The 27,533-nt window shown below is 49.8% G+C and overlaps 1 protein-coding gene across 2 annotated transcripts in view; it reads left to right on the top strand.

Moving 5' to 3' along the window:
- LGR6 (leucine rich repeat containing G protein-coupled receptor 6) overlaps positions 1-27,533 on the top strand; it is a 138,246-nt gene that overhangs the window by 32,765 nt on the left and 77,948 nt on the right. For both annotated transcript variants that reach the window (XM_064273392.1, XM_064273393.1), the window contains 2 exons: positions 2,386-2,457; positions 9,609-9,680. In XM_064273392.1, the coding sequence (XP_064129462.1) occupies positions 2,386-2,457; positions 9,609-9,680 (144 nt within the window). The remainder of the gene's footprint in view (positions 1-2,385; positions 2,458-9,608; positions 9,681-27,533) is intronic.

The raw sequence follows: 27,533 nt of genomic DNA, 5'->3' as shown, positions 1-27,533 counted from the left end.
AACTGTGGGCACCTGGACCCAAAAGCATTCACTATTTCACCTCTACCCTGACTCTGCTGCTCCTATAACAAATCTTCACCCTAGACAGTGCTGCCGAAGGATACAGCTTACCTGCCTCTGCTGGAGTCATGATACCATTATCCCCTCAGGGCCACGGCTGGCTTTTTCGGACCAAGTATTGTTGGTTCCCCTCTGGGTGAACAGTGAAATCCCTGGGTGGTGCAAACAGTTAATGTGCTCAGCTGCTACCAAAAGGTTGTAGGTTTGAATCACTCAAAGACACCTGGGAAGAAAAGCCTGGCAATCTACTTCCAAAAAATCAGTCATTTAAAACACTGTGGAGCACAGTTCTACTCTGAATCACGTGGGATTGTCATGAGTTGGAGTCAACTCAACAGCATCTGGTTTTTTGGTGTGAAAAGCAAGCTCAAGGTGCTCTGGGGGAAAACTTGTGGGGAAGCTGCCCTCTGGGAGCTTCCAGGCTGAGACAGATGACCTGTGTGGGCAGCAAGTCAGCAGGTGAATGCGGCTGCTGTAGGTGTGGGAACCCAGGGCATTCTGTGGAAGGGAGTGGTCAGGGTAGGTAGGGCTGGCCAGTGAGCAGGGAAGCCTTCTTAGAGAAGGAGTTTTCAAAGGATGTGGACAGATCGAGAGGCATAGAGGGACCTCTAACATGGACACGACACAGCTTGGGTAGGAACGAAATGCAAGAGCCAAGGCCAAGGAGCTTGGGGCAGGTGATTTGTGGGCACACCTGAGAATTTAAGGCTGACCTTTCGTCTTTCAAGGTCCCTGGTTTGTGCTCATCTGCTAACCAAAAGGTTGGCATTTCAAACCTACCCAGCAGCACCACAGAAGACAGGCCTGGCAATCTGCTTCCCTAAAGATTACATCAAAAAGGAAAGAAAAGAAAAGAAAAAACCAATCAACCAAGGAATATAACTGGAATTGTAGCCAGCTGATCAGCAGTCCTATTTCTGGCAAATTCTACCTAGTACAATCATCTGTTAGTTTAAGTCCTTCCCACTTAAGACTCCTAGTTCTTAAAAACCATATAATACAAATATAAAAGAGTGTCTAAAAAAAAAAAAATTACAGCCAAGGAAACCTTATGGAGCTGAGTTCTACTCTGTAACGCATGGGGTCACCATGAGTTGGAATCAACTCTACAGCAATGGGTTTGGTTTTTTAGTTTTCCGTCTTCCATTCCCTGAGACATGGTTGGACCCATCCTGAGCCCCACCTAAAGGGCCCTTCCAGGGCAAATGCCCGCCGACAGAACCCAACCTTGGCGTCCTCAAATACCCAGCTGCCTTTCCACACGTTACCTTTTTTTTTTTTTTAAACAATAACAAAACAAAACACACACAAAACAAAAGGTAAATAAAGAGATTCTTATTAGAGATATATTTTTTAAAAATAGCTTCTGGGATATGTCAGCACAATCCCTGCATCTGCCAGCTTCTCGGGAGGAACTGATGCAAATAATAGTGTCCTCAGGGACTTCAGAGATCCAGAAGCACCTTCTAAATTATCCGTAGTTGAACTCTGCACAGACAGGTTTTAGCATTGACCATATTCATTAGGTATATTTCATTGCACTTGCTCTTTTAAAAAATGGCGATCACCCTATGGCAAACTTGGAAATGGTTAATTAGGCCAGAATGTTAAACTAATTAGAATACCCCATTTCCTAACCCTCCTGGATTAATGGGGTTAGCTGTGTAGTTCAGAGCATGGGGAGACACAGACACACCCTCTCCTGTACCCAGCCCGTCCAGTGGTGACACTCTACAATCCAGATACAACCCAGCTAAGCAGTCGGGGCAGGGCTGTGGGTAATCCAGGTTAGTATAGGAGATGATGAAGTGTTGTGGGGAGGACGTTAGTCAGACCTGGGTAAGACCACCGAGATCTGCCACTGCCTGCCTCTGTGACTCTTGGGGGAAGTCACTTTACCTCTCTGAGCCTCAGTTTCCATATCTGTAATTTGGGGATCATAATAGGCACCTTCTAGGGTTATTGTCGGAGTGGCATAAACGGTTAGTGCGCTTGGCTGCTGACCAAAAAGTTGGAGGATGGAGGCCACCCAGACGTGTCAGAAGAAAGGCCTGGGGATCTACTTTTAAAAAATCAGCCACTGAAAACCCTGTGGAGCACCATGCTACTTGGACACACATGGGGTCATCATGAGTTGGAGTTGACTCAAAGGCAACGGGTACTGTTAGGGTAATTGTGAGAGCTGAGTGAGCCGATGTGTGTGAAGCACTTAACACATTGTAGATCTCAATAGAGGGTGGTTTTCACCACCACCCTTTCCTCCCATATCCCAAGACACTGCTTGGGCTCCCTGCCAGCACCCTGACCCTTTTCTCTGATTTGCAGGCGTCTCTCCGGGAATCATCTCTCGCACATCCCAGGACAAGCATTCTCTGGTCTCTACCGCCTGAAAATCCTGTAAGTATAGGTAGATGCCCTGGTACAGAGAAATGGGACATTAAAAATTGTGGGCAAATTGAAGTTTTATAACCTGTGTCTTGGTTTGCTACCAACTTGCTTACCGTTTCTTTGTCTTTTAATTTCAATCATTATTTCTTTATTTTTGCTTTCACCTTGTCTGGAACAAACTGTATAACCTGTAAACAAACATTTAATTGCACCTAGTTTTTATGACAACCCTGTTAGAGAAGCGAAGCATCGTTTCTTTGTAATGTGAATAATGACTGTCAGCATAGACCTTTGTGGGGCTGAGTTCAGTTACAGACGTAGGTGCTCTACCTGAGACCTCTCAGGTCAGGAGGGGGATAAGACTTTTGTTTCTACAGAGGAGAAATCCAGATTGTCCAGACTGGTTTTCTTCTGCCATCTTCCTCGTTAGGCCCAACCTTAGTTTCTCTGGCTACAGCACTGAGTTTTCATTTTCCCCATAAACACCTCCTCCTTCTGACCTCAGGCTTCTTCTTCCCAGTCCCTTTCACCTTTCCTTTGAAGCAAAAAAAAAAAAAAAAAAAGTGAGGGTCAAAAAGGACCTTTTATTATTTCATCTAGTTTCCCTCTGCTATTGATCTGATAGCCCATTTTAGAGAAGGGAAAGCTGAGGCAGCATCTCCTTCCATCCCAACCCATGACTTGCCTTGTCCCAACCAAGACTGTCTTCTTCAAGCCCCTCTCATATTCTTCTGATGAATGAGTGTGAAAGGAGGCAGAGAAGGGATTCACAGAGTCTGTAGGGGGTAGGAGAGGCTCCTGGTGAGGGCACGTTGCCATGGGAACTGGTTTGGACTGACTCTGGAGCAATAGAATGAGCATTTTGGGCTTCTCTAGTGTGGTGAGCCATTCTCCAGCTTTGCTACTCCCTTGTTTCTGACTTGGCTTGCCGGTGTTCTTTGTACAGTTGAGCAGGTTGTTTACTGCACAAGAACATCATCCGGCTGTGGGAGTAAAAAGGGGCTGGAATCCAGTCCTGTGACTTGGCTTGGGGCTGCATCCATCCAGGAAGGGATGTCTTCTTCTAATTTGCTCGAAGGTGCTGATGGGCTAGCAGTCAGTGGCTCTGTCCCCTTGGCCCATGAGCCTCGGGCTTCTAGTTGGTCCACAGTCCACGGTCCACATCTGAGCACTTTCCCCCATTGCCACATTGTTGGTCCCTTGCCTCTGTCACTGCTTTTCTTTCTAGCACCTCCGGCCCTCAGCGTGTCCCTGAGTCTTACAGGACTCTCTGGTCCTGCATCCTTCGCTCATTCTCTGCTCTGTTCCTGTCTCTCACTTATTCTTCTCTGTAAAAGACCTTGGCCTCCCTCTATTCTCTGCCTTTCCATTCTCCTTCTGTCTCCCCTGTCTGTCTAGCTCCCCATAAACATTGCTGCCCTGGGGGGTGGGGAGGCCCTATACACCAGACGTGCAGTGCTGGCGGCCTACTTGGTGGCGTGTCTGTGCCCAGTGGCAGGCTCAGACCTGCAGCCTGGATTAGAGAGCAGGGCTCTGTTTGCTGGGCCTTCAGAAGATGTGAGACTCATGTCCCGTTCCTAAGGCTCCGGCTTAGCGATGAGCCTCCTCTTTCTTCTTTGCCTGCATTAGGCAATAAATCAAAGCCTCGGCAAAACCGCAGGCCTCCTGCCCCTTCTCTGCAAATGGTGCCCTTGGCTCAGGGATTGGGTGGTGGGGAGAGGCCGTGAGTGGGAGCCCCGTAAAATCAGACTGTCCCCTCCCTGCTCTGCCATTGACCCCTACTTTCCCTCATCCTCAAAGACCACCCAGCCCCCTCAAAACCTCTGTGTCATCTCTGCCTGCAGAGCTCCTTGACTTGAGGGGTGGGTGGGGGTGGTCCAAGGAATGTATCCTCTTACTCCACAACTTCAAGGCAGCAGGTTCCACCTACATGCTGGGTGGGAAGTACTTTCTGATGTCTAATGTCAGGCTCTCTTGCTGCAGTCTCCTCCTATGGCTTGTTTTTCAGACCTGCAGAAAAACAGAGTAGAACCCACCGTCGGCCTGAGAATCTCTTTTTGCACTGGGAGCTTTGCACCTTAGCTGTTCCCCAGCCTTCTCAGTGTCTGGGACCCTTGTCTGAACTGCATCTTCCTTTCTCTGAGGCTCACTCTTCCTGCTTCCCTCCTGCCCTCCCAGAGGCAGAGATAAAAAAGGAGTTACCTCTCCGACTGTTTCTAAGCAACCATGACAAGAACCCCTTTTCTCTCTCCATCTCCCCACCCCCGAACTGGAGATGTTACTTCTGGGATCCTCTCCTCCCTTCGCTGGTTTTCAGAGCCTGCAAACCCGCAGGCCCTGGTCAGGCTCAGAGCAAAAGAGTCAGCTCCTGCAAGGAATTTCTAGCCTCATGGTTTTTTTGGAGAATATAGGTGGGAATGTCTGTCTTGTGGGACACAAAGGCAAGGACACCCAGACTCACCATCCTAGCACACATGTCCCAGCACACGTTGTAAGGGGAGCCATATTCCTGCCAGCTCCAGGAGCTGCCCCAGGCATGTGGGAGAATGCCTGGGGCCCCGGAGGGCTCCTGCCTGTGTGCCTTTTCAGAACAAGGGGCCAGCTGTGGCCAGAGCTCCTGTACCTTGACCCGTGGCCTGGGGTCACAGTGGTTCAATCTGTTGTACATGGGGTTGCCATGACTTGGGGGCCGACTCAGTGGCAGCTAACAACAGCAACAATATTTTTCCTGCAGAGATTCTGCCCCAGAGATTTAACTGGGCTGAGGTATGGCCCAGGCATTGGGATTTTCTAAATCTCACCGGGTGATTCTACTGTGCAGCCAGGGTTGAGGACCAGGGTATTAGATAGACTTTGCTTCACCAGGCAGAACCAGGGCCAGTGAGAGAAGTAGGGAAATGTGGTCACAAAAAGCACTGGGCTCTAGTCCTGATTCTGCCTTTAATTTGCTTTGTAACTTATGGAAAGACCTGGCTCCTCATCTGGAAAATGAAGGGGCCATCCGTCCTCAAGATCCTTCCAGCTTTTATGACCCAAATGTGCTACAATAAAGGAGTGATGGCTGGGAAACGAGGCCAGAAAGGGTAAGGGAAACCAGGCCATTGTTTTCAAAGCCACCTGCCATGCTGACCTCAGCGTGGTGGGTTCTGATTCGATGCAGGAAAGACTTTCTGATGGCTAGGCTATCGGGCATGGAATGGGTTCCCTGACAGTGGAAAGGAGATAAGCACCGTGTGAAGAAGATGCATCTGTGTTGGGGGGACAACCAAAATAGTTGCTGTTGAGTCAACTCCAAATCATGGCGACCCCATGTGTGTCAGAGTAGAACTGTGCTCCATAGGGTTTTCCATGGCTGATTTTTTTGCAAGTAGATTGCCAGGCCTTTCTCTGGAGGCATGTTTGGGTGGACTTGAATCTCCAAACTTTCAGGTAGCAGCTGAGCGTGTTAGGTACGATTAGGAGACCTTGAGGATCTTTCTAGCTTTGGGATTTGACAGAGGAAAGGGTTGGGGGATCTGAGGAAGTCATAGGGGTGGAGCTGCATTGAGATACTCTGGGGAGCCTGGGGCTCTGCTTTGCCTACCGAGTGACTAGATGGGGCCCCTGGAGGAGGCAGGTGGGCCCTGTGAAGAGAGGGTCCACAGGCACGAGCAGCCTGAATTCTTCCCTGCTTTCTCAGCCTTATTTCTCTTCTGTCCTTGCCCCAAGCACCCCTGAGCCTGCTGGCTGACAATCAAGGCAGCTTTCTGAAACCCTGAGGTGAAGAGGTGCCCACCCTTTAGCTGCAAGAGGTCAGAATGGCAGGGAGGACGGAAGTACTGAGCAGGGCAGAGGACAGGAAATGTTGTGGCTCACTGAATGTTACAGCTAGGTGAGGTTTTACAAATCTCCTGGTAGTCTCTTCCTTTGAAAGATGAGGGAATGGAGGCCCAGAGAGGGGAAGTGACTTACTCAAGGTCACCCAGTAATTGGTAAAACAGAGACCAGGTATTATTAAAAACAATGTCAGCTAACTTCTCATGGAGCTCTTCTTGTGTGTGAGATACTGCTGTAGGTGCTTTATATGGATTGTTTCACTTAGTCCACACAATCAGTGTATGAGGGCAGTCTCATGATACCCATTTTATGGATGAGGAAACCAAGGCCCACGGAGTTTGTGTTACTCACACATTAGCCCACAGCTGGAAAGAGGCAGAGTTCAGGATATAAATCCAGGACTAACTTCAGGGCCAGTACGCGTAACCACTATAGTATAAGGAAGCCTGAGAGGCGCAGGCTTATGTTCCACCCCGGGACAAAACTCTATAATCTCAAAGTCCCTTGTTTGTTGTGTGGAGCCTGGATTGGAGGAGCCTGTGCACTAGAAGGGGCTGAGCCCCCACCCCCACCATGTTGCTCAGAGCCCGGTGCTCTGCCCCTCCCTGCTGCCCACCCCTGTCCCCCCCCCGTGCTGCACTCACCCCACCCCAAAGGGGCAGGGCACGGGCAGAGGGCCCCTTGTTCTCTGCAGTCTCCAGGGTCTGCTTTGTCCTCAGCTATGCCTTCTCTCAGTCCCCACCCCAGGTCCACAGTGAGCCCAACATCCTTTTGTTCTTTGCCGCTGTGGTTTGCTTCATGCTTGGAAATGTCCCATGTCCATAAAAGGAGTTTAAGAGAGGTAGCAGGTATGACTCTGACCAGGACATCTGTCACCGTATCCGTCAGAACATTCTGGCCCTTATTGTGTTCTGCCGTGACAATAGACGGTTAACTGTTTGGACTCTGGATCTAAACTCTCTGGGTTCAAAGCCCAGCTCTATCACTTACCAGCTGTGTGGCTCTAGCCCCCAACCCTGGGCCTGTTTCCTCGCCTGCAAAATGAGGATTGTAACAATTTCTATCCGTCAGGATTATAAACCAGTAATCAAACCCACTGCCGTCACGTCAACTCCAACTCATGGCAACTATGAGTCAGGATTATAATAAGGATGAATTAGAGTTAATACAAGCAGGTTCTAAGACCAGAGCCTGGCACGTTAGCTGCTGTCGTTGGGGGTCATCTGGTCAATTTTCGATTCATAGGGACCCCATGTAACAGTAGGATTGCCCCGTAGGGTTTTCTTGGCTGTGATCTTTATGGGAGAGGACAGGCAGGTCTTTTCTCCTATAGGGAAACCCTGGTAGCGCAGTGGTTAAGAGCTACGGCTGCTAAACAAAAGGTCGGCAGTTTCGATCCAGCAGGTGCTTTTTGGAAACCCTATGGGGCAGTTCTACTCTGTCCGATATGAGTCTGAATCAGCTCGACGGTGACAGGTTTTTTGTTTTCTCCCGCAGAGCTGCTGAGTGGTTTCAAACTGCTAAACTTTTTTTTTTTTTTAATTTTAATTGTGCTTTAAGTGAAAGTTTACAAATCAAGTCAGTCTCTCATACAAAAATTTACATACACCTTGCTATATACTCTTAGTTGCTCTCCCCCTAACGAGACAACACACTCCTTCTCTCCACCCTCTATTTCTGTGTCCATTTAGCCAGCTTCTGACCCCCTGCCTTCTCGTCTCCCCTCCAGACAGGCGCTGCGCATATAGTCTCATGTGTCTACTTGATACAAGAAACTCACTCCTCACCAGTATCATTTTCTACCCCATAGTCCAGTCCAATCCCTGTCTGAAGAGTTGGCTTTGGGAATGGTTCCTGTCTTGGGCTAACGGAAGGTGTGGGGATCATTACCTCCAGGGTCCTTCTAGTCTCAGTCAGACCATTAAGTCTGGTCTTTTTATCAGAATTTGAGGTCTGCATCCCACTGCCCTCCTGCTCCATCAGGGATTCTCTGTCAAACTGCTACCCTTTTGATTAGCAGCCAAGTACTTAACCATTGCGCCAGCAGGGCTCTTTTACTATTCTTAAACTCAGAGAAGGTCAAGTAGTGAGCCTTGTTTCCTGGAGCAGGATGCTACCTGAGTGATGCTTTTCCTCTCTGTGTCTTGGTTTCCTCCTTGGAAAGATGGTGTTGACAATGCTCCCTCGGTGTGGGTGATATGCCTGGCACACAGGAGATGCAGTCCCTTCCTGAGGAGTGGCTGGAGGGAAGCTGTGCTCCTCTTTGGGGCTGGGCTAGCCCAGGTGTGCCCATGGGAGGGCGGCTCCCTCACTCCACCTGGGGCGGTCAGGGCTTCCTTCCTTCCTGCTTCTCCAGCTGTTCTCTGAATTCCCTGAGGCCCACGCCCATGTGCCCTGCTTCTCCTCATTTCTGGGGCCCAGGTCTAGAGGTAAAGAACATTCAGGTGGCAACTGTCACCAGGGGCTTCCCTCCCATTTCTGCACCCAGTTCTGCCCTTAGAATGGGGCAAGCAGGACCCTGCTCAGGTCCACGTGCCTTGGGGGACTCCCTGTACTTTGGGGTGCCTTACTCAAAATTTTCTAAGCCCACTAAAGTGCCTGAGTGGCTGGGGCTGACAGTGCCCCCCTGGGGTTGCCTGAGGCCCCAGCCTCTTCCCTTCCTCATGATTTCTGACCTCCACCCACACTTGGACTTCTCCAAGTATCCCATAGAGCTCCAGGATTCCTACCTATGGGGTCATCCTGGGACCCTCAGACCAAGCTTCATTCCGGGAGGGCAGCCTAGTGGGCGAGCCCCTTCCACTGTTACTTCTTCTGTGGGATTGTGTGGAATTGAGCAGCCAGTGTAGTGCTGACACGCTGATCTGGATGCTTCGAACTGCTTCTATAGATGTCCTCCCCTTTCCCAAGGAAACCTCCAGTCCCTCAGCTGCACAGACAGGGAAACTGAGGCTGGAGAGAAAAACCTACGTTTCCCTACATCCTTCTTCCACTCCAGAATTCCCGGCATCGTCATTTCTGGTCCTTACTGCGTCCCGGGATGTGTTCTGTCCCCCATCTCCATCATCCTCTTCACCCCTGCCTCGTCCCAGAAGTCCTTCTGAGGCCTCTCCCATGCACACCTTCCAATACCTCAACAGCCTCTGAGTCCCCACTAACAAGATGGGAGGTGGGCAGGGGTGGGGGAGGGTGTTGGGGAGGGTTGAACCAGGACTCTCTCTGGGGCTCTGAAGCTGGGGTAAGGGGGCCGATCTGGCCTGGGGCAGGCGGTTCAAGTGAGCAGCCCTCCTCCAGGCCACATGCCCACACGTGGGTCCTCAGAGCCCTTTTCTCTGCCCTTCCAGGATGCTGCAGAACAACCAGCTGGGAGGAATCCCCGCAGAGGCGCTGTGGGAGCTGCCCAGCCTGCAGTCTCTGTGAGTCATTACAGGGCCCATCTTGGGAGTCGCCAGCTTCCTGGGGCCTGAGTCACAGCCCCAGGGCCCCCCTCCTTGGCTTTCCCTCCTCTCCACACGCCCCCCTCTCCCACCCATGTTCCAGACAGCATGCCGCTCCTGGCTTTGGTTTCCTTGGGGTTTTTTGTTGTTGTCGTCAGTGTGTGTATGCATACACTCACATGTGTATTTCGGGGAAGGAAGGCTCCAAGTCCCGCTGGAGGACTGTGGGAATGGGACCTCCCTAGGTGGGGCCACCGGGGCAGCCATCCTGGGGCGACTGGCATTTTGCCATTGGAGCCTGGAGTGGGGGGTGGAGACTGCCGCCCCAAAGAAGCATCAGGAAGGGGCTGTCTCCTCCGCCTAGTCTGCTCTCACCCCCAGGGCTTGAGGGTGGGGAGAGGACTAGGCTCAGACACCCATTTCCCCTACTTGGGGGTGGAAATTGCATTCCTGGGACTCACAGGCCACCCAGGATAGAGCCATCCTTTCAAAGAGCCCTGCAATTTCTTTCCCATCCAGCAGGGACATTGTGGAAACGAGACTGAGTCCCAGGGCGGTGAGGGTGGTGTAACCTAGCTGAGCATGAACCTCAGGCCAGATGCTGGGTTTATTTGCACAGGTCAGGCACAGGCCTGGAGCATAATAGGTGCGCCACACATATTTGTTGACCCCAATTCAATTTTCAGGTACATCTACATCCAATGTGAGAGTAGATATTTTGGGAACAAAGTTGGGTGACAACTTGGGGATGTGACATTAAGTTAGTGGGGGAAACTAAGACATGGTTGGCATTTAGTGTGTCAGGACACAGGCCTCTGGTTCTGTAGACCCATGAGTCCTGCCATGGCTTGTGCCCTGTCCACAGATGTGGAAGTCAGACAACTCTAAACTGTCGTGGCTGTCCTTGGGTGGAAGGAGGCGGGAAAGCAGCTTTCCTCCTCATGACTGATCCTCAGGCCCCGTTCTACCATAAACAGTAGAGGGCCAGCAGTAGGGGCCCAGGCTGGCAGCAGAATCCCAGACCTCTCTCTGGCTTCCTGTACCACGCCCACCCTTGGGTAGCACTGTCTTCCCTCCTCCTGCCCTTGGCGTCCTCCATCCTCCTGCTTCTCTCTCTGTGTCTACTCCCCAGATGCCTTGTTGGCCCCCAGTGGCAGGCTACCCCTGCAACCCCTTATTCTCTCACTTTTCCACCCTTTCTCCCAAAAAGTACTGGGCTTCTGGCCCCAGCCACCTCCTCTCCCTCCATCTAGGGTCACCACTAGATGGGGCCAAGCAGCTCAGCAGTGCCTATAGAGGCCAAGGTCAGAAGATCAGAGGCCAGGTGCACTTCTCAAAGGCGGACCGAACGTTTGCTTAGGGCACCAGCAAAGGAGGTGGTGGAGAGCAAAGGAGGAGCTGCCAAAACTCAGTGGGGGGAGGGGAGGTGGGGGGAAGGGAGAAGGGAGGAGGGGAATTTGATATTTCATTGAAAGTGTAAAAGAGGTCATCATAGGAAAAACAAATCAGACCTTTGCTGGACTAAATTTTTATTGTGGTAAAATATATACAACAAAATGTTCGTAAATTACACATTTTTTAAGATTGTGCTTTAGGTGAAGATTTACAGAGCAAATTAGTTTCTCATTAAAAAATTAATGTACATACTGTTTTGTGACATTGTTTGCCAAGCCTGCAACGTGTCAACACTCTCCCCTTCTCGACCTTGGGTTCCCCGTTTCCATTTGTCCAGCTTTCCTGTCCCCTCCTGCCTTCTCGTCCTTGCCCCTGGGCTGGTGTGCCCATTTAGTATCATATACATGGTTGAACTATGTGTATTATTGTTTGTTTTATGGGCCTGTCTAATCTTTGGCCGAAGGATGAACCTCAGAAGGGACTTCAGTATGGAGTTAAAAGGGTGTTCAGAAAAAAAAAAAAGGGTGTTTTGGGGCCATACTCTTGGGGTTTCTCCACTCTCCATCAGACCAGTAAATTGGGTCTTTTTTTGTGATTTTGAATTTTGTTCTACATTTTTCTCCTGCTCTTTCCAGGACCCTCGGTTGTGATCCCCGTCAGAGCAGTCAGTGGTGGTAGCTGGATACCATCTAGTTGTGCTGGACTCAGTCTGGTGGAGGCTGTGGTAGTTGTGGTCCACTAAAATGACACATTTTTTACACGTGTAATTCAGTGACATCGATTATATTCACCAAGTCCCACAACCATTATCACTATCATTTTCCTTTGCTGGACTTCTTGACACTTCTTTCGAGGTTAAATTTTTTTGTTTCAAGTTGGGAATTACATCTTGTAGGGCTTCTAACGGTCTTGTCTTTCAGAGTAGACGTGGAGCTATTGAGCTACACGGGGAGTTTTTCCTGCCCTTTCTGGGAAATGGGCAGCCCCTTGTAACTGGGAGAACTAGGTAACTAACTTCCACCTTTAGCCCCACCACTCCCTGTTGCCTGGGAAGATCAGGGGCAGGTGACAGAAGCCCACTCCCCCACTCCCACAGTTACAAGGCAGATGAGTAGATTTTGCCTCTTACAATCCTTTGAGGAGAGCACTGACCTGTGAGGCAGAAAACTTGTTTCAAGTCCTGCCTCTGCCTCTGACTACCTGTTCTGAGCCTCAGTTTCTCCTTCTTCAACTTGGGGATCATTATATATTTGCCCTGCCTACCTCACAGAGCTGTCATGAAGATCAAATACACGATAAATGGAAGAGGGATTTGAAAAAAGAAGACTCCACCCAGCTGTGAGCGTGGTGGTTCTGTTGTGATGTTGTTCCTTTAAACAGCCAATGAGCCATTCTTTTTACCAAAGTTTCCAAGGCTTTGCTGAGGAGGCAAAACCTGAGTTGAGTCTTGAAGGGTTAGCAAGTGTTAGTGAGGTAAAGAGGCCAGGAAGGACATTCCAGGAAAGGGGAACAGCATGAACAAAGGCACAGAGATAAGAGAGAACCAGAATGAATTCTAGAGATTCGCAAGGAGGCGGGTTTGGCTGAACTGGTGGGAACAGCGGTGGAGACAGATCTAGGATTATCAAGAGATAATGCCTGACAAGCAGGCATGGACCATGCTAAGGAATTTGGACTTCATACTCAACATGGCAGAGAGCCATGGCAGGGTTTAAAAACTATGTATATAAAAGACTTTATTTTTTAGAGCAGTTTTAGGTTTACAGAAAAATTATGCAGAAAGTATAATTTACCTCCTGGCCATTGATTCTCCTATTAACATCTTGCATTCCTGTGGCACATTTATTATGTTTGGTAAGCCAATATTGATACATTATCATTAACTAACATTCATAGTTTATACTAGGGTTTGCTCTTTACATGAAAGAGGTCATCATGGGTGTTGTACAGTCCTATGGATTTTCATGTGTTCATCATTACAGTATCATACAGAATAGTTTCACCACCCGAAAAATGCCCCAGGCTCTGCCTATTCATCCCCCTCCCCAAGCCCCTGGAAGCCAATACCCTTTTCACAGTCTACAGTTTTGCCTTTTCCACAATGTCACACAGCTTTTTCAGACTGGCTTCTTTCACTTAGCAGTATGCATCTAAGGTTCCTCCATGTCTTTTCATGATCCCTGGTGGATTTTTAGCAGGAGAACAATGTGATAAGATTTCCATCACTGAAAAACCACTTTGCCAGTAGTTATTATGGAGGACAGCCTGGAGGTGGGGAGCTAGTGAAGAGGCTTATAAACCAAGGGAGCATGATGGCAGTTGAAGACAAGGGAAGGGCAGTGGCAAAAAGAGAAGCTGATGGACTCTAGAAATATCCAGAAGCCATGTCATAAGAACTCTGCCTGGGTTCAGATCTCTGCTCCTTCACTTACTACCTGGACAGGTTACTTAACCTCTTTGCTTCTGTTTTGTATCTACTGGAGGTGATAATAGCATCTACCTACCTCAATGGAATGGAATGAAATGAATTAATATATGTAAAGACTTAGAACAGTACCTTTCGCTGCTGCTGCTACTACAGTTATTATTTTAATAGTAGTAGTGGTGACTGGGCGTGGAAGTTGAGGGAAAGGGGGAGTCAAATAATGCTCAATTTGGTGTTGGGATCAGTGGAGAAACCGGTCACCTGGAGCCTGGTGCTAAGAGCTCAGACGTGTTGAAAGAGTGGTGACTAAATAGTGAACCCCAGAGGGTGAGCAGCTCTGGTGAGGAGTGCACACAGAAAAGGGGGAATGTGCTGATGTCCTTTTAGAACACGTTGCCTTTGAAGTGCCTGCAGGTAGGGTGACCAGATGTCCTGAGCAAACTGGACATCAGTGTGTGTGGGCTGGGTGGGGAGGCACATAACCGAACTCAAAGGATCTGGATGGTAGGTGTTATGTCCTGAGCTTTTGGAATCTGGAGGCTTCAGGGAGGTACCACCTCAGCCCTCAAAGTGCGGTGTTGCCCCTCCTTAATTCAGTTCCCTCTTAGATCTACTATCACCACCAATTATCATCGAGTTGATCCTTTTTTTGTGTGTGTGTGCTTTAGGTGGAAGTTTACAGTTCAAGTTAATTTCTCATTCAAAATTTATACACATATTGTTTTGTGACATTAGTTGCAATTCCCACAATGTGAGCACACTACCCCCTTTCCACCCTGGGTTCCCTATGTCCATTCGACCAATTCCTGTCCCTTCCTGCCTTCTCATCTTGCTTTTGGACAGGAGCCGCCCATTTGGTCTCATGTACCTGATTGAACTAAGAAGCACACTCCTCACGTGTGTTATTTTTTGTTTTATAGTCCTGTCTGATCTTTGTCTGAAGAGTGGGCTTTGGGAACGGTTTCATTTCTAGGTTAACAGTACGTCTGGGGGCCATAGTCTTGGGGGTTTCTCCAGTCTTTCAGACCATTAAGTCTGGTCTTTTTACGTGAACTTGAGTTCTGTTCTACATTTTTCTCCTGCCCTGTCTGGGACTCTCTGTTGTGTTTCCTGTCAGAGCGGTGGCAGCCAGGCACCATCTGGTTCTTCTGGTCTCAGGCTGTTGGAGTCTTGGTTCATTTGGCCCTTTAGTCCTTTGGGCTAGTATTTTCCTTGTAGCTTTGGTTTTCTTCATTCTTCTTTGCTCCAAGTGGGATGGAACCAATTGATATATCTTAGGCAGCTGCTTGCAAGTTTTTAAGACCTCTGATACCACTCATTCAGTTGATGCTGACTCATGGCCACCCCAGGTGCGTTAGAGTAGAACTGTGTTCCGCAGGGTTTTCAATGGCTGATTTTTCAGAACTAGATTGCTGGGCCTTTCTTCCATGGCACCTCTGGATGGACTCAAACCATCAACCTTTCAGTTAGCAGCCAAGTGCATTAAGCATTTGTACCGCCCGTGAATGCCAGTAAAACCAGGTCCGGCTGGCTGAAAGGAGAAGGGAGAAGCCAATGAAGATTTTTTTGAGCACCTTGTGTTCTAGCACTATTTGGGTGTTTTGCATACATTATTTCCTTCACAAATTTTGTTCACATTGTCTTATTTCATTCATTACCTTATTCACAAGAATCCTCTAATAATTCCTTTTTTCACTGCCAGATAAGGATATAGAGACTCAGACAAGTTCAGGGGCTCTTCCAAGGTCAGAGCTAGGAAGGCAGGGCTAGAATAAAGTGATGTTGGTTTCAAAGGCCGTGCCTTCCCATCAAGGCTGCAAGGGAGCCTCTCGTTAATGGCCATCTTTGGGTGACCCTCCCTCCTTCCCCAAGGCAAACAGCCAATAAAAATGCCTTCATTCCCGTTGGAAGTCAAAGAATCAAGGAGGTATTTCAGGGACACGCCCTCTGCACATGCCCCTCTGGGGGGTAGTGGTGGTATGTCTTCTCCAGAGCAGGCAAGGCCCACCTAGGGGGTCAGGCCTCTGGAGAAGGCCGTTCTTCACCTCCAAAAGGGAGGGTCCCTCACAAGCTCTTGTGGACATTCTTGGGCCCTCAGGGAAAGCTTGATCCTGTGGTCTCCTTTCTACCAGCTAGAACCAGATGCAGGGCTGTAGGAAGTACATGTGGGTGAGTCAGGAGTAGGGCTAGGGCTAGGGGATGGGGCCAGCCAGACTGGCATGCCAGCCCCAGGTACCCAGTTGGACATGGCACACAAGCTGTTTGATTTGGCACCTGGGTTGGCAGCACCAGCTCTGCAACGCCTCCCTCCCTGGATACACTTGCTTCCCCCTCATCAATGTGAGAGGGTGAGGGTGGCAATGCCAGACGTGTCCCGCCAGGCCTGAGCTAAGGCCAAGAGAAACCACCGGAAGCCATCGGAGCCAGGGGGAAAATAGACAGAGTAGGGGCGAGGCAGGGCAAGGGGGGGTATGTGGAAAAGCAGAAAAACCGTTTTGAAGGAGCTGGGGACTGAGGCTGGGTGGGGCTCGAGGAGCTCAGGCTGGCTGGCCCCCAGAGAAGCATCAGAAAAGCACAGTGGCAAGAATAAAGGGGAGAAAACAGAACAACAGCCCAGTCTTCACACCCTCTGGGGGAAATGCATAATTGCAAAGGACAGCCACATGAAACCGGCCAACACTGTGCGGAGCTGGAGAAATTAATCAAGAGCAGTGCCAGACTCCAAACAGAAACCCAAGTTAGAGCCACCACAGCCATCTCAGCCCAAGCCAGCCATCTAAGACATTGCTGCCTGCTGCTGAGGGAAACAAGGTGGGGAAGCCAGGGGTGGAGAGATGAGTGCGTACCCGTGGGCATTGGGAGGCGCCGGGTTCAGGGTGATGTGGGAAGGGCCCTATAGGAGTAATGGCTCCCACTTATCAAACTTCAATATGCTAAGTGATTTCACGTATCTTGTTTAATCCTGAAAGTCTTCTAAGGTAGCTTCCCATTTTGTAAATGGGACAACTAAAGCCCAGAGAAGTTAAGCCGCTTGCCTGAGGTCACACAGGTAGGATGTAGCAGAGCTGGGATTCTAATATACTAACTCTAACTTTAAAGTACCATGTTCTTAACCTCTACCCCTTAGAACTTCTCCTAAACTACAGTGCTTTTAGAATCCACATACTTGGGTTCAAATCCTGGCTCTGTCACCAATTAGCTGTGAGGCCATGGGCAAGTAACCACCCATCTCTGAACTTAAAGTTCACCAGCTCTAAAATGGGAGGAGCAAATGAAATGATTGGCATGCAGGTGGCCCCAGAGGATATCATGCTGGCTTCAAGAACTTCCTAATGGGGTTACTGGCCCTGCTCCTGAATCGCTTACGATCGCTGTATACTTGTACTCTCTGGGCCTCAGTTTCTCTCTGTACAATGGACAGTATCCTCCCTGAACCCTTCTAGTCTCCTGGAAGTGTTTTGAGGTGGGACGAGGAAGAAAGACCTGAGCTTCTCCAGGAGAAAATGGATGAGCCATTCCTGCCAGTCTTAGAGGTCCCATGAGGACAAGGATTGGAGGTGTCCTCAAGGAGAGCCCAAAGCAAAGGGGTTGTAGGCAGGCACCCCTCATTCCATACTTCTGACCCTCCTCCAAGGGACAGTTGCACCTCCAGCTGAAATATTGAGACCAGACTAATAATAACCAGCACTTAGGTGGCACTCAGGTACTTTTCAGAGTTCTTTTCATTCACTCAGTCCTCATAATACTCTGTGGGATGCTTACAACTAGTACTATCATCACCCATTTTATAGATGAGAAAACTGGGGGTTAAGTGACTTGATGGAAGTCACACAGATGGAATGTAACAGAGCTGGCCCAGAGTCCGTGCACTTACACATGGCGCAGGGCTGCCTTTCAAGAGCAATTCTGGGAGTGGGGGCTGAATGAGAAGATGATAAACCCCAAGGGATGGGCCACCAATGGGCTCTGGAGACCAAACTATGTCCAGAGCATCTGCTTCCAGAGCTGGCCTTGGGCTGTGAGTTCTGCTGGTGGGATGCCCAAAGATCCTGGATTGGTCAGTTTCTGTCCTTTACCTGGGAGTTCTGAGTTGAGCAGAGCCCAGGTTTGGGGGACAGTGCTGTGTGCCTGGGGAGCTAGGGGCTGCTGACTCTTTGACGTCAGTATTGATCTCTAGACATTCCCAGCCTTGATTGGACCCCCCAGAGACTCAGTAAGAGAGGACGCAAGGACGGTTTGCCTAATAGCCACTTACCTGTGAAAAGCATGAAGACATTTCTAGGAACTTTTTGCCAGAAACATTGCAAGAAGTAGCACATATACTGGTATCCCCATTTTACAGACAGGTCTGGGAGGTGAGGTGCAGAGGACTCCTCAGTGTTAGAGATGGAGCTGGGTCGAACTAGGAGGGTATTTTTGTGGGGAAGGTAGAAGAGCCGGACCCTGACATCACCTCACCATTCACAGGCTCCTTGAAGCAAATCTTCAGCAGGTCCCAGCGGGAGGCCTGGGTGATTGTAAGAGAAGGAACCACTGTGCATGGGGCCAGGGGATTCCCTCAAGAACGCATTTTCATCAGGTTCCTGAGCACTGCAGGAAAAAGGAGAACATCAAAGGGAAAAGAAAGGGGTCTTTGGGGAAGGCACTCAGGATGGAGAACGGGCTAATATGGTCGGGGTAGAGCTTACAGACTATTGGTTCTCAAAGTGTGGTTTCTTGACCAGCACCACCTGCGAACCTCTTAGAAATGCAAACTCTCAGACCCCACCCCTGACCTACTGAATCAGAATCTGGGGGATTAGGAGGAAACCAGCAATCAGCCCTCCAGCTGATTCTGATGCACGTTGAAGATTGAGAACCACGGTCGTGGAAGAAAGGGGTAGTCATGGAAGAAAGGGGTGTACCGGTAGTCCCCGGGTTACAAACGAGATTCGTTCCTGTGTGTCTTTAAGGATTTGTAGGTAATTGGGAACAGGTACATATGGTTCTTATTTAGCCTTACTTTTTTTTTTTTAGTAAAAGAGGAAACCCTGGTGGTGTGGTGGTTAAGTGCTATGGCTGCTAACCAAAGGGTCAGCAGTTCAAATCTGCCAGGCGCTCCTTGGAAACCCTATGGGGCAGTTCTACTCTGTCCTATAGGGTTGCTATGAGTCAGAATTGACTTGACGGCACTGGGTTTGGTTTTGGTTTTTGGTTAGTACAAGAGGAAACCCTGGTGGTGTAGTGGTTGAGAGCTGGGCTGCTAACCAAAAAGGTCAGCAGTTTGAATCCATCAGCTGCCCCCGGGAAACCCTATGGAGCAGTTCTACTCTGTCCTATAGGGTCGTTGGGATTAACTCAACGGCAATGGGTCTGTTTTTTTTTTTTTGGTTGAGTATAAGAAGGGGCCCTGGTTAAAGTGCAGTGGTACAGTGGTTAAAGTGCTTGGTTGCTAATGGAGAGGTCCATGGTTCGAAACTACCAGCTGTTCTGTAGGGGAAAGATGTGGCAGTCTGCTTCCGTAACGATTTACAGCCTTGGAAACCCAATGGGGCAGTTCTACTCTGCCCTATAGGGTCACTATGAGTTGGAATCGACTCGACAGCAGTAGGTTTTTGTTTTTTTTTAGGTTAGTGCGAGAAAAAGCTCGAAGCCTTTTCAATGATTTAAAAGCTGCACATGGAGCAAGTGAAGGTGGTTGTGATGAAGAATTTGTTGGGAGTAAGATTTGGTTCAATCCTTTCAAAAACTCGCTGCTGTGGAGTTGATTCTGACTCATAGTGACCATATAGGACAGAGTAGAACTGCCCCATAGGGTTTCCAAGGAGCAGCTGGTGGATTTGAACTGCCTACCTTTTGGTTAGCAGCTGAGCTCTTCACCACTGTGCCACCAGGCTCTTTTCTTTCAAAGTGAGGGCAAAAATCACATTACAGGGCAACTACGAGCTGTCTGTAAACCGGACATTAATAGCCAGGGGACGCACTGTATTAGTTTCCTTGGGTACTGTAACAAATGTCCACAAACTGGGTAGTTTCAAACAACAAAAACTTCTTCTTTCACAGTTCTGGAGACTAGAAGTCCAAAAGCAATGTGTTGGTCGGACTGTACGTCCTCTGGGCTCTAGGGAAGACTCCCTCCTTGCCTCTTCCAGCGTCTGGAAGTGTTGTTATCCTTGGCTTGTGGCAACATCACTCCAGTCTCTGCCTCTGTCTCCACATGGCCTTCTGTCTCTCTTCTGTGTATTTCTTATAACAACACTTGTCGCTGGATTCACAGCCCACACAGACCATGCAGGGTGGCCTCATCTTGAGATCCTTAATGTCTGCAGTGACTACATTTCCAAATAAGGTCACATTCACAAATTCTGGGGACTAGGATGTGGACATATCTCCTTGGGGGTCACCGTGCAACTTGCTACAAGGGGTAAGGCTGCTAGCAGAGAAGAAGAAATGAGCCTGGTTCCTGCGGAAAGTGAACAGCTCTCTGGGGGTGACCAGCTGAGAGCTGGGTCAGGAGGAAGAAAACAGGAGAGTTAGTGCAGTAGTTGGTGAGACAGCTGTGTGTGAAGTGAGGGTATCTGGGAAAGTCAGGCCCAGAGATGGCAGGAGGGGGAGCAGCAGGGACCTCCTCTGTTGGGCAGCTCTGATCCGAGGCCCCGCTCCTGGAGGTGCCCAGTCTGCCATGGAGAAGGCCCCGTAAGCAATCCCCGAGCTTTGTAGGTGACCTAGTGAATGTTGTGGCACTACCCAACTTACTGCCTGGCGGAAAGAGCCCCTAGGCCCAGCTGTGCCGTGGGGCCTAGCTGAGGGGTCCCCAGGGATGCACGAGGTGGCAGATGGCTTCCCTGGCACAGCTATTTCAGGCTCCGTGATTATAGGCTACTGTATTTAGATCTTCCCAAGGTTCCGGGAGTTGATTACTACATGCGTCTGGGGAAGAGGCTGCTCTGAGGTGGGCGGGCACATGGGCAGCCCCCTGCAGACGATGAGGATCTAACATGGGTAATTTGGCTCCTGAGAGATGCTAGAAGAGTGTCTGTGGTGGGCTGGGCCCTGGGCCCTGAGCCCCTGGTGGAGGTTCTTCAGTGGTAAATGCTGGTCTGGGCAGAGTCGTCTCAAGCTGGGCCACCCAGGAGCAGCATGGAGCCTCAGCCCCACGGAGAATATTTCAGCCCAGACTCGTGGGTCTCCTCAGTCCACCTGCCAGTCCGCCCCGGCTGTGGTACTGAGCTGCCGTGTACAGAGGGCCTTCCTGAGCCACAATGTTCCCCTCCAACTGGGCCATCTCTACTCTCCAGGCCTGAAAGAGGCAGGAGCATCCAGGGTGGGGGTGTTGGGTGCTTGTCTTAGTTATCTAGTGCTGCTATAACAGAAATACCACCAGTGGATGGCTTTAACAAAGAGAAGTTTATTTTCTAACAGTAAAGTAGGCTAAAAGTCCAAATTTAGGGTGTCAGGGGAAGGCTTTCTCTGTTGGCCTTCTCATCAATCTTTCCCCAGACTGGGAGCTTCTTTGAACAGGGACCCCGGGTCCAAAGGACGCAGTCTGCTCCGGGCACTGCTTTCTTGGTAGTATGAGGTCCCTGTGTCTCTCTGCTTGCTTCCCTTTCCTTTTTATCTCTTGAGAGACAAAAGGTGGTGCAGGCCACCCCAGGGAAACTCCATTTACATTGGATCAGGGATGTGAGCTGGTAAGTGTGTTCCAATCCCACCCTAATCCTCTTTAACATAAAATTATAATCACAAAATGGAGGATAACCACAGAAAACTGGGAATCATGGCCTAACCAAGTTGATACACACATTTTAGGGGAGACATAATTCAGTCCATGATGGAGTTGATACTCAGATTTGGTTATCTGAGTTATCATATGGGCCCCTGGCAGAGCCAAGAGGTGGGGGTTGCTCCTCTTCCCCACAACCCCACAGGAAGATGCCAGAGAGAAGGTTTCTCCCTCAGATCCCCTCCCTCCTGCATCACTGCCCCTTCCTGAGCAGCAGGCTCTAGTGCAGAGCCCTGGCCTGGGTCTGGATGTGTCCGAAGGAAGTAGAGACCCAGCCACTGGTGTCCTTCCCTCCCTCCATTTATTCAAACTCTGCTGAGTGCCTGAAATGCCTGGTCCAGAAGATCCTGAGATAAATAAGACAAGGGCCCTGCCGTTCAGCAGCTATGGTTTGATGTGGGAATCTCTCTCTCTCACATACACACACATACGTCTTCACTCTGGCCCTTCCATATATTATGGACTTATGCCTCCGAGACAGAAAAGCCAGTGCAAGTGAACATGATGTAAAATTAGAGTACAAAAGCTAGAAGGGAGTTGACTAAAATAAATGAAAACCAGGTGAAGCCCTGTGTGTGCAGTAAGACGCTCACTGGTAGTCAATGTTTGTTGAGTGCTTACTATGCTCCCAGGCACCAGGCTCAATGCTTAGCAGACCTCGTTAATTCCTTGTAGCAACAAGCCTCTAAGGGAGGTACTATGATCCCCGTTTTACAGATAAGGAAATGAAGGGGTGGGAAGCTGATCACAGAGTTGGTAAGTGGTGTGTCTGGATTCCATGCCGTCTCTTAACCACTGCTCTAGGCTATGTGGAAGGGCAAAGTGAAGGACCCCAGAGTTCTGGCATCCAAGGCTGTCTGCCTCGCAACGCTGAATTAGTTGCTGTTGAGTCGGCTCCGACTCCTGGTGACCTCGTGTGTCAGAGTAGCCTGGCTGGTGAAAATGGCTAATGTGCTCAGCTGCTAACTGAGAGGTTGGAGGTTCCGGAAGCCTTGGAAGAAAGACCTGGTGATCTACTTCTGAAAGCCTATAAAATACAGTTCTACTCATAAGAAGCTTAAAAAGTACAGATTCCCAGGCTCCTTCTCAGACCTCCTGAGCAGGAAACTGGAGGCCTGGGGCACAGGAATTAAAAATCCACCCGGGCCATTCTGATGCAGAGCCAGGTTTGGCAACCACTGCTCTGAGCCTTGCTCCTCCAAGCGTGGTCCACAGGTCTGCAGCCAGGCTCTGCCTGGGAGCTTGTTAGAAGTGCAGACTCTCACGCACCGCCCCAGACCAACTGACTTGGAATCTGCCTTTTAACAAGGCCTGCCCCTCCACCCCTCAGGTGATTAGTATGCAATTAAAAATCGAGAATTACTTATCTTTTGTCCAGGACCTTCTGTCCCAACCAAAGTTAAGATGGGGGACAATCTTCATTGGCTGTCCACCCCACCCTATCCCCTAGACCCTAAGGACTTTCCGTGGAAAGTCCCCAAGTCTTAAAATTCCTTTTTATTCCTTTGCAGTCACTTGTACACATGGGAAGAAAATATAAGAGCTGGATTGGTTTGAAGGAGGCTTGGTGGACCCGTGGTAAAGTGCTCGGGTGCTAACCAAAAGGTGGGCAGTTCGAACCCCTCTCCACAGGAGAACGATGGGGCAGTCTGCTCCCATAAAGATTTACAACCTTGGAAACCCTGTGGGACAGTTCTACTCTGTCCTATAGGGTCACTATGAGTGGGAATTGACTCGATTGCAGTGAATTGGATTGGTCTGGATGTGGACTCAACTGAAGACAATGAGGTATACCAGATGAATTCCTGGAGGAAGCAGCTAGAAAGATAATGGTTAGACTTTGAGAAGAACTTCCCAGCTGTCTATAACCACAAAGGAGGGAGAGAAGCTAGGGTACTTTCTTCTGAAAGTCCTTTGGAGTCACACTCTCCTCACTGGCTGGCAGCAGGAGGAAGAGTATGGATCTACTCCTGACATTTTCTGGGGGCTGATGACATCTGTTCAGTATTCTGCCCCGCCTGAAGCCTTAGAGTAGCCCAGAGAGGAGGTGTGAGAAGGCAAGAGAGCAGCTAGAAGAGGTGGAGACAGCACCTCTGTGCCTGCAGCCTGCCTTCCACTGGCTGCACCCCTGTAGCCTAACTGGCTCCCTACCCCCCAGCACCTCCTCCCCAGCCTCCAGCCATCCTGGTGGGAGAAGACAGGTCAGGGGTCAGGAAAGTGTGATCTTTTTCGAGAGTCTATGAGTAATTTTCCACTGGTTTATGAGCCCTTAGAGCACAGGTGGCTGCCAGCCGCTTGCTGGAGTGTGGAAATCAAATCCACACACCAGCCGGAAAGGCAGCGCACCAGCTCCCGCCTTGGCCGTGTGGGTGGAGGCTGCCTGCCCGAGACCACAGGGCCTTAGAATAATGGAGCTGGTTGCGCTGTGGGGTTCACCCAGTCCAACAGCCTCTCCCAGGTGAAGAAACCCAGGAGCCATGAGGGGAAGTGACTTCTCCAGTCCCCCAGCAAGCAAGTGGCAGCCTGCAGCTAGCTGGAGCCCAGGCCAGACCCACAGGTGCTTTTTCACTTTGAGGGGAAGGACTGTTTATGAGTCTCTGTGAACACTTCAACTAGATGGCTCTAAGATCAGTTGCTCTGGAACGTGACTCCATCTGGAGGACTCTTGCCAAGGTGACTTCCTTCCCCTCACCAGCCAGAACACCAGTTTCTAGACTTGGAGCCAGCTCCTCCCTCCCTTGAATTAAACAACTCCAATGAGTCCTGGTTGAAGGACTCTGTGGACCCTTAGAAGGGGTCTGGGTGGCAGGCAGGGCGGAGAGCCACGGTGCTGGGTAGGGAGAGCTGCTCTGGGGGGAGGCCATCCAATGGACGCAGGCCTTTGAGGGGCCGTGGCAGCCCAAGAAAGGAGACTACTTCTGTCTCCTGAAAAGCAAGTCTTCCCTGAGGAAAAGGGCAAGTCTCCACCCTCCCCCTTGTTGCCTAGACAAATTTTATTCTTTCTCTGGAGGCTTTTCGGAGTGTCCTGCCTTTATTGCCTTGTGATTGGGAAGTGCAACACCTTTCCGGGGCTGGAGGCCAAAGAGGACCTTCAGTGGAGGTGACCTTGGCCCCATCCCTCTTTTCAGAGCCCAAGTGTAGCTGTCTGTGGGAAGAGAAGGATAGAGGGCAGGAGACAGAAGGGAGGGAAGACGTTTTCTTTGAGCATCCTCAATGTAACAGACACCACACCAGGTGCCCTCCACAGGTTCATATTCCAGCAGCAGGACCACCAGTGCCATTCACGAGGCTCCACTAAAGAGTTGCCTTGGGCTCCCTCCAATTGCCACCTTCTCTGTCCCCATACTCTTCACATTCCACTACAGTTGCCTCCGTTTCTTCACCTCTGGTCTGGCTTCTATTGCCTTCCCAGTCCATCAGAGCAGTTCTTTTCAAGGTAATCAATGACCTTCATCACATTATATTCAACAGGCACTTTCCAGCCCTGATCTTGTTTGACCCTACAGTAGCATCTGATAGTATTGACCATCCCTCCTTGAAGTCCTCTCTTTCCTTGGCTTCTGTGTGGAGAACACATTCTACTGTTTCCCTCCTACCTCTCTTACCACTCCTTCTCACTCTTTGCAAGCTCCCCTTCTTCTGCCCATTCTATAAAGGGCAGAATTCTTTGGGGGCTCTGTCTTTTCCCCACTCCCCTGTTTCTCCCTGGCAAGTTTCTTATCTGCCAGTAGACTCCGTTACCATCTAAATGCTCATGACTCTTAAGTTTATATCTCCATCCTAGACTGGTACAACCAACTGCCTATTGGAATCTCCACTTAAGTGACCCAAAGGTGCCTCAAACTCAACAGTTCCCAGAGTAAACCCATCATCTTCCCTCCCATGCCATTTCTCTTCCAGCATTTTCTGTTTCCAGAAATGGTACCACCATTCATTTAGTTCCCTAATCCAGAAATTTGGGTGTCATCCTTCACTCCCTTTCACCATTCCCACATCCAATCAATCAAGTCCCCATGACAATTCACCCTGATCTCTCTGGAATAAGTCCTCTTTTCTTTACTTCCCCATGGCCACCTTCACCAAGCCACCAATTTTCCTTGCCTGGGTTTTTGCTACAACCTCCTGATTGGCCTCCCTGCTTCCACTCCGAACTCATCCCAATCTCTTTTCCACATTACAGCCAGACAACCTTAAAAGACAAATTTGTTCATGTCACTCTACTGCTTAAAATTCTTCAGTGGTTCTCCATTGCCCGGGGGACAAAGCCCAAACTCCTTAGCTGAGTTACAAGACTTCCACCATCTGGTTCCTGCCCATCTCTCACTGCTCTCCCCTCCCCTCCATGCTATAGCCATTCTGAACAACTTTCATTACTCTTGGGCTGCAGTCAGTGCTCCTGCTCTTTGCTGTTCTCTCTGCCTGGAATACTCTGTCCTATTTCTCCTTCTTCTCACCTGCCTAACTCCTACTTATCCCGAAGGCCTTAGCTTAAATGTACCACCTGGCAGGAGGCCTTTTCTGATCCCCAGATCCATTCAGATCCCCCTTCAATGCACTCACAGAGCAACCTAGACTTCTACTAGGATTGTCCTCTTATTTCACTGTCAGGGTTTCCATCTATATTCTGAGTTCCTTGACGGTGGAGACTGTGTATATCCTTTGTAATTCAGGATTCCCCACACCTAGTACAGTGCCTGGTACATAGTGGCCTGGTACTCAGTGGTCTTTGCTGGTGTAGACAATCCTGTTTGCTTCTGGTTGTGAGTGTGGGGCTCTGTGCTGTGTACCTGCAGAGGAAAGATGTGAGTGCAGCCTGTGGGTCTTCCTCATCTGAGTGTGTTTTCAGGGTATGCACAGTGGTATATCTATCAGCCTAAATAAAACAGAAATGGGAAAACAAACTGATTAAAAAGGGAAAGAGAGAAAGACAGTGTATGCCAGGCAACATGTTCCCAAGCCAACAGTAACATATTGAGGACTACCTGCTACCTGAGGATGATCTGTGCCCCTGCAGCCCCTCAGCCTTTATGGAGAATGGAGATCTTACTAAAAGGAAGATGCAGGGCTGGGGAAGGCAACCCTGATCCTGACTACTTGGGGGCATTCATAATTTCCGGAGTTCCAGGTTGGAGTGGGGGGAGGGATGGAGAGGCAGCCTTCAGATACATCCCAGCCAGGGATCCAGGAGCCTCTATTCCCCAGCTGGGCTGCTCCCCCAGCCCATTTCCCTTTCCTTCCTGCTCTTGTCAGCTGAAGCTGACGGGAATGAGGCTGCTAGGCCTCCTGGGGAGTCACCAGGCCTTCTGGGCCAACACAGCTGCCTCAGCCCCCAGCCCCAGCCTGCTCCCCTGGCCCCCATTAACCTGCCTCTCAGCTGCACATCTGCTAACCTGGGCCTGTAGGACTTCACAGTAACATCCCCCTCAGAACATCTGGAGTGCGGGGGCAGAGCCCACCTGGAAGGGAGAGGAGGTGGAAAGGGGAAAGAGAGGAGAAAAAGGAGAAAAGGGGCAAAGTAGGGGGAGAGTCTGGGTGTGTTGGGCTGGGGGAGGTGCTGGGAAGGCTGAAAGCAAACTCAGCTGTCCCTGGATTCTTAGCTCTGCATGTTTTTGAGGGAAGGATCAGAGGGGCTTAGTGAAGGGAAGGACCCAAGGCTCCTACTGTCGTCAGACAGTGCCACTTAAACCATCTTGCTCCTCTGGTTAGGAACCATCCATATACCCCTGGACTTGCTGGGGCAAATGTGCCTTAGAGTTGCACATGTTTTCACCTTGGGGTCCCTACTCCCAGCTCTTCACTCACTCCAGCTGTGCCATTATCCAACAACAGGGGCGGATTATCCAATAGGCAAGGTAAGCACAGTGCTTACTTTGCTTACCAGATCATCTGTAGTGAAGAATTTCACATGGTTTCACCACATCAAGGATTCTGCTTCTAGATATGACTGGCATCTGTCTCTCTTCCAACTCCACAGCACCTCCTACAGAATCAAAATCTCTTTTCAAATTTGCAGTCTCTGATAGGGACGGATGACTCAGTAAGCAAGGTAAGCACAGGCTTTCTTGTGCTTACTGACTAATCTGTAGTGAAATTGTTCACTACAGATGGTCTGGTAAACATGGTAAGCACCATGCTTACCTTACCCATTTTAATCTGCCCCTGTCACTTGCCCCCTCCCCCGCCTCCTCAAACTTTTCCTTCTTCTACCTCCAAGCCTCAGCTTAAGCTGTTTCTCAGACTTAAATGCCTT

The sequence above is a fragment of the Loxodonta africana genome, chromosome 20, assembly GCF_030014295.1.
Source record: "Loxodonta africana isolate mLoxAfr1 chromosome 20, mLoxAfr1.hap2, whole genome shotgun sequence".
Lineage (NCBI taxonomy): Eukaryota > Metazoa > Chordata > Mammalia > Proboscidea > Elephantidae > Loxodonta > Loxodonta africana.
The sequence above is the reverse complement of the archived record's forward strand: the minus strand, read 5'-3'. Positions and strand labels throughout refer to the sequence as shown.